This window comes from Myotis davidii, unplaced genomic scaffold, assembly GCF_000327345.1.
Source record: "Myotis davidii unplaced genomic scaffold, ASM32734v1 scaffold1671, whole genome shotgun sequence".
Taxonomy (NCBI): Eukaryota; Metazoa; Chordata; class Mammalia; order Chiroptera; family Vespertilionidae; genus Myotis; species Myotis davidii.
Window position 1 is genome coordinate 40,458 of NW_006285368.1, and position 15,043 is coordinate 55,500.

At 40.1% G+C, this 15,043-nt stretch overlaps 1 protein-coding gene across 1 annotated transcript in view; it reads right to left on the bottom strand.

The window, feature by feature from the left end:
* Nucleotides 1–1,336: 1,336 nt before the first annotated feature.
* LOC102754588 (mitochondrial intermediate peptidase) overlaps nucleotides 1,337–15,043 on the bottom strand; it is a 92,099-nt gene continuing 78,392 nt past the window's right edge. Inside the window, exon 5 of the mRNA XM_006756142.2 lies at nucleotides 1,337–1,671. Coding sequence (XP_006756205.2) covers nucleotides 1,574–1,671 — 98 coding nt within the window. The 3' untranslated portion in view covers nucleotides 1,337–1,573. The remainder of the gene's footprint in view (nucleotides 1,672–15,043) is intronic.

Consider the following 15,043-nt stretch of genomic DNA (forward strand, 5'->3'; position numbering starts at 1 on the left):
CCCTCAACTGAAAAGGGACTGTCACTGTTGGTGAATCTGAAAAGCAGCTTTTCAGATTTACCTATCACTGACTGGCAGGTTTATATCAATTTCTCCAAGACCACTCCTCAGAAGAGAGTTAGCATTTGTGTAGTGCAAGTTTGTTAGGTAAGATTTTCCTTACCTTAGCTCAGACACTGTGAACAAACAGGGTGGAGTACAGAAACAGCTGGACTCCTCCTGGGCACTGGTCCCCAGGTGCCTTTTGCCAGCATTACCCAAGCCTTGCCCTCCCTTCCCGACTTTGCTTTGGGTACAGAAGAGGCACCATTGCCAGGCCTGCCCTACTTCCTGCCCGAAGATTCTGTGTGGTGCATTTTCCAAGTGTTCAGAGACTGAGAAATTCCAGAGGGGAGGAGCTGGAAGAGGAACAAAGGGCAGCAAGGGGCTATCCTGGGAACACTGCGTGGGTGGCATGCCAGCTGCTCTGCTTCTGGTTGGGGCACACTTTGGATTTCTTGGTGTGAGCGGGGGTGGAGGGAAATGAAGGGTCAGTACCCCATATATCCATGTGTACACCCAGGATGGGTGGGTCACTGGGATTTCTTTGTCTGGTCTCACCTATTTCTGAGCTTGTACAAATTCTTCCATATTCTGTGAATCAGTTGAACATGTGTGCTAGTTTTGGGGATTTTTAATCTTGCCTTTTTGCAGCATCATTGGTCATTCAATGCAAAGCAGAAAAAGGTTTCTAGCAGATGCCATTTTAAAGTCTATAATTAAATTCTTGACTTTGATGGTGGGAAAACCCCATTAAATAGTTTCTTTCCTATTATTAACACACAGTGATATGGTGTGAAATAATGTAAGGCAGGCGGGTTCAAGATAACGACAGACATGATTTAAAACCCAGTTTCCTTATTTATCAGTTGCTGGATCTCTATTTATCATCAGTCATAAATTGGACCTGCACTTATTTTTGTAAGTTCATAATCCAGCCAGAGAAATATGAGTTCAAGTCTTACCTGTTCTGAGTCCATCTATATATGCCTAAACACTCAGAAGAAAAACCAATGCAGTCAGTAACAAGTACTTTGGAAACCATACCTGGTTTCTTGGTTGTTGCAAGGGACTTCCCCAAGTGCATTTTCAAAGTCTAGTCTAGTGGTCTTAAGAAATGGCAATCACTTAAAAGAACTATATGTGTAATCTTTCTGAAGACTGCCACAAACTAAAATACTTTTGCTTTTAATGAAGTCTCTAATCAATTACAGATAAACAAAACTGATTTAAAAAGTTCAACAGGAAAGTGGCTGGACTAAGGAAATACCCAGACATTAAATTTAACAACTCTCTATGTTCTAGTGTTTACTAGCTCACTGAGTGGATTTCCATATGTTAAAAAATCTGCCAAACAGACTAAAAGCTAGCTTAATTAAAACACTTATTTATTCCAAGTTCCATCCGTTTACGGTTTTTCAGAAATTATTACAGAAATGAATACTGAAATCAGAAACGAGTGTTAACAGCTGTAGCATTTACAACAAAGTTAATAACTACATGACTTTGACTTAAAAGATTCAAGGTGTTTCTGTTATTCAGAATCCATGAGGAAAGTTTCCAAGTCAAGATCCAAGTCGGAGACGAGGGCACTTACAAAGTCATCAATAGAAGGGCACTTCTGAAGCATACCTGCAAACAAAGAAAGCATCAGCTAACATATCACCCCCAGATAATAAGGAGGGACAAAGACTGTACAAATCAAATGTCTGGACAAAAGTGGATTGTGGACGTTAAGAGTACACAAAGTACAGTTGGTGGGAGAACATAGGGAGGAAGATGAATTCTGATGTAGAGATTCAGAGGCTGGGTTGGGATTTGAGTAGAATCTTGAAAGATAGGGAAGATTTAGGTTCAAATTAGCGCCTTCCAGGTGGAGAAAACAACAGAGGAAAGGCAGAAGGGTGGGAAAATGCAGAATGTATGTTGACTACTAAGTAGTCTTGTGTGGCTGGACTAAACGTGGAAGAGGCCCAGGGGCAGACAGAGTTCAGGGAGGGAAGGGTAACTGAGTCCAAGAATAAGAGGAAAACCAATAACTCATTATGTTTAGGTGCTGGACAGTGTGTGTGTGGATGTCCAAGTACAGGCCTCCTGACTTTAGTCAGCAGTGAGAACAGAGTTCAGGTGGGCCTAGCACTGTACACACCCAATCCACGAACTTCCATTGCACCTTTGAAATCCACAAACAGGAGGCATTTTCTTCCCTGAATACACAGCAAAAAACGAATTCAGAAGGACCCACAAACAGCTGAGACAATCCCACCTGCTTCTTTTTAGACCTCTCATCACACCTACCACCAACCTGGCTAGGACTGTGAACATATGGGAAATAGCCCAAAGACTACTTTGTATGGTGGACATAAAAACAGCAGCTCCAAACACGTACTTGTAAGCCACCAACTAGACCTCAAGTAGCTAAGAACAATAATATTAAAATATTTCAACTATAGATCAAAATATTTTTATTCTCAATCAAGTTCAAATTCTAGTATCGGCATCTCAGGAAATATCTGAGAAATAAGGAGCAGCTACTGGAAGAAAATTCCGTTGTTATGTCTTATTTGCAAAACTAAAGTTCAAAATACAATTTTCTTTTCACAGTAAAATAACCTCTATGGATGAAAGAAGGCCTTTCCTTTGGCCCAGCTGTGTTAATGATTGAAATGTTGAGTCTTTCCTGATAGCCAAAGCTGCACATTTCATGTCGTATCTAGATGGGAGATTATTACTTACGCAGATGCAATCTGATGAATAAATCAGGTTTCAGGTCTTTCCTATGTGCCAGGTTTCTTTATACAGAGAACAGTTGTAGGCAAAAAGTGGCTTTCAATCAAATGAGTTAACCTATTACACCATTTTAGTCCTTTTAGTATGTGAAACATTCTATAACTAAATGACTGGTTGTTTATGATTAAATGACTAGAACTTTCAGGAGTTAAAACCCTTTTATTCAGAGCAGACGTATTCAGTTATACATGGCCCTCCTGTCCCTTTGAAGTGGTTCATTTGAACTCAACAAACAGCCAATATAAATATGACCTTGCTCTGTCCTTAGCAGACAGACCTAGCTAGCACACATCCTTCTTCTGTTTCCCATCTTCAATCATTCCTGCATCTCAGAGAATAGCAATTGTGGCAACAACAAAAGAAAAACATATACACTCATGGCTTTTTTAAATAAAATCTGGTCAACGCTAAATGGTTTGGTAATTTTGTATGTTATGTGATTGCTAAAGATGAAGTTTCAAAAAAGAGGAAATCAGAGGGATAAAGAATAGTTACTGGGGCAAGAACTGTCTTGGTATATTGTTATGATATCCTCACTTTAATTGGGTTTAAATGTTTTGCAAGTGTGCAACCTCTACACAGAATTAAAAGAAAAACGAATGTTTTCAGGTAGTTCAATAAATAAGAAAAACTGAAGCTACCTTTTATATGTGCACAGTAGAAAAACTTCCCAAAACTCTTTGATTTAAAAAAAAAGCTGACAAAAATGTCCCTTTTGTCTTCAAGTCTTAATCTTCAAAGGGTGATGACTAGACTTGCAGTTTTTTAGGAGCCTCTGGGAAAAGGTTGGAGCTATTAAGTCCATAAGTGGGTGGAGTTTACAAACATATTTCACTGTGGAAATCACCTAAATTAGTGAGCTACATGGATTGATTTTGCCAAAAGGACTGAAACAAACAAATGACAACTTTACAACTGAAAAAAGAAAAGTGTTGACAGCAAAGTAAGAAAGACAAAATTGCATTAGGGTGCACACTGCACATAGTTCATACAAAGGAAAGTATGATTTTATCTATCTGCCCTCCTCAGAGGGATAGAGAGTATATATAATGAGTAGCTGAAGACTGATGATTTATTTTTCTCCTCATTTTACCTGAGAGGCAAATGGGCTAATAAAAGCTGGTACAAGCCAGAACATTTTCAGCTACACTGCTCTGCTCAAACTAGCATGTTTCATAACCTTGAAGTACTAGGGCAATTATTCTAGGCCTGATGAAAATAAATTAGGATAGCAAAAGGATTGCAAGACTGGTTTTTAAGCTATAAAGGCTTCCAAATTGTACTATGTGTTGTTCTCTCTAGTAACTGTTGACGTAGAGCTGGGAATAAAGTGAGGATAAAAATACCAGGTATGAGGACTTACTCACAGACGGCTGCCCTAGAAAGGGTTTGTTGGAAAGACTGCCATCAACACAAACAACAGTGATTATGGCAGCTATCTGTTGAGCATTTACTGAGTGCCCAGCAAGTGCTAAGAGTATTGACTCATCTGATCCTTAAAACAACCTATGGCCCTAGCCGGTTTGGCTCAGTGAATAGAGCGTCAGCATGCGAACTGAAAGGTCCCAGGTTCGATTCTGGTCAGGAGCACATGCTGGGGTTGTGGGCTCGATCCCCAGTGGGGGACTTGCAGGAGGCAGCCGATCCATGATTCTCTCTCATCATGGATGTTTCTATCTCTCTCTCCCTCTTCCTTCTTCTCTGAAATCAATAATATCTCTACCCTTAAAACCCTTGGGACTGAGGACCCAGCATGGTCCCTTCTCCCTCCCCCATCACACCCCCAGACATGTTACTATTACCTTCCTCACTCCCAAGCTCCAAGGGCCCTTCCTTTGCCTCTATAACTTGATTCATCAGCATACTGATACAAATTACTTCTACTTCTGCAATTTTCCAAGTAAATGTTCTCTTATAGTTTGCATCTTGGCTCTGAATTCTTTTTCAGCCCAAACTCAAGTACTAAGGTTGCTGAACCCAGGTCCTGTCTGACCCCACCAGTCTAACAACTGGTGCTGTTCCCGCCGCCCTACAATACAACTAAGAAGTTTCTCTGTTGTGCCCTGGCAGTCTGGTTCCAGAGCCCATGCCCTTAAAGTATGGTGACATATTGGAATTTTGTAAAATAATACACATTCTTAAAAAGTCCATATTTAAACATCAGCATCCTGGATATGACAACAACCAAATGTGTGGAGAAATTCCAGAAAACAAAATGTCTAATAGATTCCTGATGCCACCCATGCCTATATGGACCCAACTCATCGTATTTACTGCTTTGAAGACAGAGGCAAAATGCCCATTGCCTTTTGGGCTCTTTGGCTGCTGTATTATGGAGTACACTTCATGAGGAATCACAACCATGTGCTATGTAACTGGAGGTAGGGAACAGAGAACATGGTGAGCAGCCTCTGCTGGAAAGGCAGGAAGGTGGTACAGGCAAATGGCTTTGCCCAGCCGTGACTGGGACAGGCACTCGTGTCATGACAAAAGCCTCTTCCTCTAATGGCACAATAGTCAGCCACGCTTGGCTGATGGAGGAATTCTTTTCTGGCATAATACTGGGAGAAACAAGTGCCTAAGAGTTTTGCACTTAAGGATGTTTTCTGGGTGGCTTCCAAGTTTCTGTGGAAACCCTTCTGTTTGCAGAGAAGCCCTTACATGTTTAAGGGACTTTTAACCATGCATATTTCTATGCTTTCATCAAGAAAAAATTCTGTCAGCCCCAGGAAAACTTCAATACATGTATAAAGCTGCAAGTTCACACCCTGTTATTTTGTAATATGTAATATAGAATCTAACCAGACCATAGTTTAAACATCTATATGTACTTGGCATGAACTCTTTAACCTCTTGAGTACCTGTTTAGATGTACAATTAATACCATTATTTGAAAACCTGATTGAGAACTACTGGTTGGCAGTTTCATTATGTCTCTAAGCCACCCTGACAATGATGGCTCTCTTTCTAGCCCCCTTTACTAAGCACCCGGGATGAAATGTTCTGTTATTTAATTTTGAGACTATGGGAGATTATTGGCATAATAAAAAACATTAATATTATTTTAAGCTTTGGAAGAGAAGTAGAATCTCCTATTGCTTAACACCAACTGAGGGTGCCCAATCAAACAAAACTGCAGTTGAGTTTGATCAAGGTTTAGTGAAAACAAAGAAGAGTGAATAGAAGTAGCTAACAGAAACTTTGTAAGGGTTTTTATATCCAAGCATTCATTCACTCATTCACTCTATGTGTACCCTAGTACCTAATGTGAACATAAGGCTGGCACAAAGATCACATGTTATTTATTTGGAAGAAACTATGTGTAAAACTCACTAAGAATCCTTCTTCTAGAAACAATGCTCTCATAGTTCTAAATGTGTAATTTCCAAACCAACAACCTGGGGTCTCCTGGGAACCTACTGGGAATACACATTCTTGGTCCCCACCCTAGACCTAAGGAGTCAGCACCCATTGGGGCAATGCGTCTGTCCGGTGAGTCTGATGGACCTGAGGAAACCAATTTATGTGGAAAATGAGGCAAAGTTTCTCTCAACTGAAAATTATAAATTGAAAAATATTGAGCAAGAAATATGTATTGTTTTTTTTATTTAACTAAACTAAAAAAAAATAATTATTTCTCAAATGAAATAGGAAACAATTTTATGAAACAAAAATAGGATTGTTTGGGACACTGTTCAAAGTTATATTACCAAGCCCCCAAAGAGGTGACACAGCTGTCTGGAAAAGCACCTAAAAGGATCATGTGGCTTTGGCAGCCTTAAAGCCTGGGGAGGAGGAGGAAGCCAGAAAGGGAGCTGACACCAGCTGTGAGAGGACGGGCGAACACTGTGACCATGGACTTGCTTGAGAAGTTGCCCAGACAGGAGGGCAAGCTTTGGAAGTTAGCAGCAATATATATTTTTTTAAATATATTTTTATTGATTTTTTACAGAGAGGAAGGGAGAGGGATAGAAAGTCAGAAACATCGATGAGAGAGAAACATCGATCAGCTGCCTCCTGCACATCCCCCAGTGGGGATGTGCCCGCAACCCAGGTACATGCCCTTGACCGGAATCGAACCTGGGACCTTTCAGTCCGCAGGCCGATGCTCTATCCACTGAGCCAAACCGGTTTCGGCAGCAGCAATATTTTTATTTTAAAAAAGGAGCAGAGTCTATTTTGATTACTAGAACTCTGTGGGAAAGAGAGTTTTGTGTTTTTCAGTTTACTCTTTTGTGAGGAAAGCTCAGAAACACATTTAAGAAGCTTCCTTTTAACGCAGCGATTCTGGCTGTTCTGAGCCTGAGGGCTGTAACCAAACTTTAGTCAGGCAGGAGCCCAGAGGGAGCCCAGGATCACCTTTCCCAATTTATGTGGAAAATGAGGCAAAGGCCACAGGTCAGCACAGGCACTGGGGCTTGTGGGAATGTCATGAGTTCTGAGAAAATGGGGTCTTCCTAGGGTGTGCCTGGCACCCTCGCCCTTTAGGGGTTCTGAAATGGATGCCATGCCTGGCTGCCAAGCTACATGCAATACTACAATAAACAGGACCTACCCATGCCTCACTCCACCTAAGACAGAAAGTCAGCTCATGCATTGATGGAGACTAGAACACACTGAGTACCTGTGTGCCAAGCACTGTGTACTAGGCACCAGGCACAACGATCTGAGATCTGATTTCTGTTCTCAAGAAGTTCATTACCTGGGGAGAAAACCACAGAAATATTGTTTATGTAGAACAAGAGTGCACATGCAGTATAGACATGGTGCAAAAGAGGGAGTGACTGATGAACTGCAGGGAAGGGTCTTAGGGGACTTCATGACCCCTTGCTGTCAGGAGGCAGAGTTTCTGAGAGTGAGAAATATATGGAGACTGAGCCCACAGATTGGGGGTGGATTCTGATCCAGGCTGGAAACAGTGGAGACAGATCAAGAGAGGAACACTTAGTGGAAACCACTTGTTTCCCTTCTGGTTAGAGGGCTGATTTTCCTTTAGATCAGTGGTTCCCAACTGGGGGTAATTTTGCCCACCTCCTTTGTCCCCTAGGGGACATTTGGCAATGTCTGGAGCTATTTTTGGTTGTCACACAGAGGGGAGTGTTCCTGGTGTTTAGTGGGTGGAGGCCAGGGAAGCTTGCTGAACCCTCTGCCATGTGGTGCTGACACCTGCTGTTGCGCCAGTGAGTGGGGCCTGCTGGAGTGCCCCAAGTGTCCCTGCCCTCACCTTGCCAGCTGGGCCAGCACATGTGTTCTTCCTACAATCTGCATCAGAAGCAGAATGACAAACAGGTATGAAGATGACTGGGACTCGTCCATCCTGGCACCAGCATCCTCAGGAGCACATCTGTTCCTTCTACCAAGAAAGTGAGCCCTGTTCTGACATTTCCTTTTGATTTTGTGGCCTCTTCCGTATTGTTCCTCAGAGGCAAAGTTGGTTCTGTTTCTTTTAAGAAGAATCCCCATTGAAAAATGATCAGATCACAAGTCATTAAAAGGGATTTAGTGATGCTTAGGGAACACTGACAATTTTGTTTAAGGCTCAATGTTCTAGGCCCAGGGTATGGACCAGAAGCAGGTTTTGTTTGCTTTTTTTATTTAAATGACTATGCCTTTATCTCCCTCTTCCTCTCTGGAAAAATAAAAACTTGAATGTCAGATTTCCTCTCTCCAAGTTTACTGGGGATCTGAGAGTGTTCCTGGCCAAAGAGAGAAAAGGGTATTTTGGTGCCTCCCAGTCCTGGTCAGGGTTGGTGGGAGGGGTGATGAGGTCTAGAAAGGAGCAGGGCGGGAGTGTCTTCAGCTGTTTGTGGGTCCTTCTGAAACTCATTCTTTACTGTGTATTCAGGGAAGAGAACATCCTCCTGTTTGTGGGTTTCAAAGGTGCAATGGAAGTTCATGGATTGGGTGTGTGTCCAAGGCTCTACAGGAGAGATGAGGGTTGAGTGCTCCATAGTTTGGGTCCAGGTGGACAAAGTCCTGACACCTACCAAGCACTTAGAGTCAAAGAAGGCCAGGAACAAATAAGTCATCAGTTCTTTTAAAATTAAAGTTAAAAGCTAATTGTGCTCTTACATTTCAGACACAGTCTGATATTTGGTTTAAGATAAGATATGCCAATCAGGTTTATATTTAAGACTTACAGGTATCATTTATTTAGGCGCAGTTTGGTGGAATAAGAAGAGTCTTAGGCTCCAAAGAGGAAATGTCCTGGGGAACCCCTACTAGGAGCTATGAAAACCATCAGAGTTAACTACCATGTGGTTACTGGTAGATACTAGTAAACAGCCTCGTGGTATTGTGCAGGTTAGAATTTTAGGCTGAATGGAACATTATCTGGCTCAGCATAGCATTTTAGAACTTAAAATTTCAGTCTAATTTTCCTTTTCTGACCACACAAAAGATTTCCTTTGAAGGGTTGGCAAGGAAGAGTAGAGAGGAAAGGTAAATTCTTTCTTTTCAAAAAACGTTAGTCTTCTAAAGAAGGCGCTATGTACCCTTCCAGTTAGAGCAAGGGGCTGGTGAGCACTTGCTCTGAGTTAACCTATGGCACCACTGACCAGTCTCTTAACTCCCAAGGCCTCATTTCTGCTAGAAGCAACCTGAGGAAAGGTAAAACGTGAGAGTGAAGTGTCAGGTTTGAAGCTCACAAAATTGGCATAATGTCATCTATTTTGCGAGATTATTATAGGGATTTAACACAGAGAAAATGCTCCGTCACTGGTAACATAACAATCAGATCCAAAGGTTTATGAAAAGCTACTTCCCAGTTCAGGAGTTGAAGGACGAGGTCTAAAATTTTAAATATTTAGGACATTACTATCAAACTCATAATCACAAATATCTGGCTAATATTGTTTGTTTTACTTTTTTCCTACTTTTTGCAAGCTTCTTTTTATAGAGTAACCATTTATCTACTAAAAGAAGGAACCAAAAGATTAATTACAAAAGTCAATTCCTTTTTCTACCTGTTAGCTGTGATAAAAGGTTACGAAGACGTCATTGGGATGATGGGAAAGCTCTGGAAATGGATAGTGCTGACACAAGATTGTGAATATATAAAATTGTAAATGCCACTGAATTGTACACTTAAAAATGGCTACAATGGTATATTTTATGTTACATATACTTCACCATAATTTTTTTAAGAGACCTAAGTAGTAAGATAGACCCTCTGATTTGACCAGATACTCATCTCCCTGTGCTACCCTGTCCTCTGCTACCAAACATAACTGGGAAATACTGAAAAACAGATGGTCTATGTGTGAAAGGAGTATCTGTGTATTCCCAACACTATCAATTCTAAAACCCCATCATGATAGTTAATGGCTATTATTTAAGCTGAAATAATTATACGTGCCAAACTCAGCTCAGAATGATTAAGAGTTAGAGTACAAAGGCAGGCCTGGCAGTTTGAAAAGACTAAAGTGTATTTTAAGAGATCAGAACTCTTATTCCAGATCAGTCTCTCCCAAGCCTAGGGCAACTGAATGGCTCACCTTCTCTGCTTTGAAGTTTTTCTCTGCTACAAGGCTGTGGTTACGCACACCGTTTTCTAAAGGTGGACTCTCACTATCTATGATTAGTTGCTGAGAAAATGAGGATATCAGCCAGAAAATGAAATTCCTTTCCTCCTTAGAACTGAAAAAACTCCACTGGCCCCTAGGCTGGGCTAGTATCTGTTGGTGTTCAAATAGGAGGTTCAGTTCCTGACTGGACTAAAGCAGAGCATCTAGACTTCCTGCTAGATGAGGCGGACCCACCAAGTGGAGGCCCACATACATGCTCTGTTTACAAATTAGTTTATTTCAATGTCATCGCCAGGTTGAATAATTCCATTGACAATTACATTTCTGGGTTACAGAACATTGTGCCTTTTGAAGTTCAATGTCTTCCTTAAACAAACACACCCACACATTAAACATGTACACACCCTCTTAAAAATTCAGTACATTTACAAAAGGGAGGTCTGAGCCTTGAGAATGCAGGTGCTCACTTCCATTTATTTCTCCCAGAAAGCTCTCAGCTCTTTCAGAGGCTACATTGAGTAAATAGCCAAACAAGCCAAAGATTAGAGATTCTATTTACTTGGCTATTATTGTGGGTTGCCATTTACTTCTATTATAGAAACCAGGTAATCCTAGAGCCACTAAATTTTAAAAGTCTCATTCTATAGTATGCTTTCCTTATTTATTCCTGTTACACTGTGCAAGAAAAGGTTTCTGCCAATGAGAAAAAAGTTGGTTATGTGTTCAAGCGTTCTCATTCAAAAAGCTGTATTTTACTATAAAATCACTTTCATGTATGTAAGCCAATGGATACCTGGTCAATTCTAGTTAGTATATGTCACCTTTCAGATTTGTCCCCATAATTTCTTGCTCAGTGAACTAAAAAATATTTTCTTTGTGCATCAATGTATTCATGACAAAGGCAACTCAGTTACCAGAAGCTATTAAAGAGCAAAGGGGAAAATGTAGTGGAATATATGGTCAACTATTTCCAAAGCAAAAGATGCCTGGTAAAACCTGAAAAAGAAGTTGAGATTCCCTACCAGTCCACATAAGACAAGTAGAAATGCCTAACTTTGAATCCTGGTTCTACCACTTGCTACTGCATGATCCCTTAGATTGTTTAGGTAATTCAATGAGGTGATAGTGCAATGTGCTTAGCACAGGATCTGGCACATCAAAAGCACTCATCAAAGGTGTTTAGCAGTAGTTATTGTTATCATCTTCATGACTTATTGTTGCTACTTGGCTATTATTGTGGGTTGCCATTTACCTCTATTAGAGAAACCATGTCCTGTCCATTCAACTCTGTAAATATAAAAGTAGAAATTAGTCTTACTGGTTAATATCCAACAAAGTATTATTTACCCGAGGAAAACCAGTACACAAGGCTACTGCAGCACTTTAGTAAAATTCTGATCCTAAAGTGAAAACAAAGTGTGCATGAAAAAAAGGCAAAAATGAATGTGGGGCTGAGATTTCAGTTACTTTGAGTGTCTGATTTAAGATTTTAAGAATGTTTTAAAAAATGTTTTGTTTAAACTGCTTTTAGGAAAAATGTAAATGGATTGTAGCTGTCTTCCTGACCCTACAGCTTAATCAAACTAAACATACATTTAGTACTTTAAGAAAAGAGATTAAAAAATTGAACATGTGTTACTTGACATTGTATAAATTATGTGCTAGGAAAGAAAAAGAACTCTTGTTATTCAAATATTTGACATATACAGACTCTGAGATAAAGGAGTAATTATTCTATTAAAACTTTAATGTAAAAATAAACTATTAGGTAAAAACATTCAGTTTAGGTATGATCTAAATCTAGTTTAATTACTAGCAAAATTATGTAACAGTCAAAAGGAAAAAGTTTCTTTTAGAGATAGTTGAAAAGACTCAAACGCTAGAAGGTATCTTGTAAATGATCTTTTAGGAAATGATCCAGACAAACCAAGAGGAATTTTCCTGTCTCTATGATCTCTGGCAACATTTCAAACAAGAGTTAGTAAGCACGTCTTCAACTAAATTCAATTATTCCACTAAAATCTGCTCTAGGTCTCTATGAGCAGATTTTACCTTTTATTGGTATAGTTTTTAAAAGTAAATTCATCAGCGTGCCCTGAGCACTGGTCCTACCAGAGATACTTATGGCTCCTTGTTTCCTCCGCCCCTGAAACTCAATGCCTCCAGGTGTCAATCAAAAATGTAGATCAGGAGCTTTGGAGGAATGACATATGCTTTCCTAACCGGTTTTTAGCCCATTGCCAACAGACACACTTGTAACCACATGTTAAGGACACCATCTGTAAGGACCATTTTTAAAGAAGATTTTATGATGTTTTCATTAAGCAATCAAAAGAGCTAAATGAATATTAGCTACATTTTTTTTATAAAGTAGCAAATGACATAATCTAAAAATGGAATCGTTTGTATATTTCTTGGAATGAGTCTACTACAAGAAAAATACCTGGGGAAAAAAGCTCTCACCTCAAATAGAGTCAAACTCCAGAGACATTACCTTAGATGGCTACACCTATGGAAGAGGGCTCACCACATTTACATAGGAAGTAGAAAATGACAGTTTATTATACTGCTGAGTGAAAAATGATCAAAATGAGCACTACCTACCTAAAGTCAATAGCAACAAAAGAGTTTATAAATAGTCTACAGCTCCAAGAGGGGTCAGGGTGGAGTGTTGTGAGTTGGCAGATGCAGTGGGTACCTCAGGGCTTTGAAGACAAAATGGCCTGGGTTAGATCCTTACTATGCCATGTAATAGCTCTGCAACACCACACTTTCATTATGTCATTGTCCCTTGACCTTCCCTGCAATGGCAACCTCCTTTGGATATGCCGTTTAAAACAGATTATCTGAAATCAGTTAGGCAGGAATTTCTTAGGCCCAGGGTTTAATAAGAGGTGCTCTACTCTGGCACCAGTGCATGGCCTTCGGCCTAATGGGGTCCTTTAACTATCCCTTCCACCAAGCTGTTTTACAATCAATACCCACTTGCCCTGTGGACAGAACCAAGGCATTGTACTGAAGTGAAAAGTACACCGCTGACTGGTTAAAAGTTAAAATTTGGTTTAAAAAGTTGTTTTCCCAGAAGCAAAAGTTATGTTGGTTGAATTTAGTAATTAGAATATTTAAAATAAAATGTGTGTCGGGGGAGAAATCCAAGAGCCTTCTGGGTTAGTTTAGCAGAAGAAAAGAGCTATGGTTTTTGGTAAAAGCTGACTTCCTTTTATTGGGAGAAAGAGATCAATATGCCATGTGGTTTCTACCATGCTACATTGTAAAAATTAGAGAAAATACTCATAAGTTTCTAGTATGGTAGTATGCAGTTATCTACTTGATGTATTAAGAAAACACCATAACTAGCAGGAATTACTTATTCCTGATGTTCTAGGAATATTTAGAAAAAAACAACAACAAAACTACCACTTGTTTCCTGAGGGCATTTCACTTATACATATCCACACATTTTGTCTTCTTTTATCTTTATCTTTGAAATACTGACCTTTTATTTGGCTTTAGTTCTTTGTATCTCAAATGCTATTCATCTGTTTGGTTCAAAGGTTGACCTTTTTGTTTCTATTTATAAGCAAAGAACTTTTGAGTAGCTACTGAAAGGGAGGGTGCCTCTGGTGCTTAGAGAATGTCCCATCTTGGGAATAGAGTGAAATTATTTTGGTAATGCATCTAGTGAAAGCAGGCTGCAGACTCCAGGGTCTGATGCCCACTAATAGGCACATATAGAGCCTTCCTGAGGGCTGACATCCTGACTTAGGTTTGTACCCTCAGATACCACCTTCCCCAGTAGTCACCCCCAGGTGGCTCACCTGGTAACCCAACTAGTGCTAAGTACTAAGGTAGCTGGCTGGGGGAAAGAGGGGCTGACACCCAGGAGTCCTGCAGTCCTCAAGACCTGTGTCCTCCTGTAGACTTCTGTCCCCACATGGGAACCTTTCTGCAGTTCCACCTCCCAGTGGGGGCTCTTTTTTTTGTAATTCTCACAGGATGCTATACCCCTCACATATTGCAGGGTCTGTATATTATTCTTGTTTCTCTGTCCCCAAAGTGCTTGGTTAGCAGTCAGTATTCAATACGTATTTGCCAAGCTTAAATGAATTGTTATCAACAACTAACAATACTTTTTAATTTTTATTCTATCAGATTATTACCTAACCCAAGAATATTAAAATAATGTATTTTAACAAAAAACAATATTCTAGACAGCTAATGAAGGTGGGGTAGCTAAAAATAAATAATCCTGGAAGCCAATGTGCACAGGTGCCTCGGAGAGGAAACATCAGAGGGAGATGTTGAAGGCCAAGGCCCGAGGTAGAGTTTTGTTTCAAGTTAGTCCTACTTTAATTAAGCCCCAGGAGTTGATTTTCCTTATATGCCAAAGCACACTACTAATTGTCATAAATCAAGCTGCAGAACTTATCTCTAACCTTCTATAGTAGTAAAAGTATGTTCCACTTTAATGTTTGGTTCTTAAATAACTTTAATAATTTACCAGGTTGACTTGGTCTTGCATTATCCTATCTAATAAAAGAGAAACATGGTAATTGGCGTACAACTGCTACCCTTCCCATTGGCTAGTCAGGGGCGATATGCAAATTAACTGCCAGCCAAGATGGCAGCCGGCAGCCAGGCAGCTTAAACTGAACATGAGGCTTGCTTGCTTCAGTGACGGAGGACTA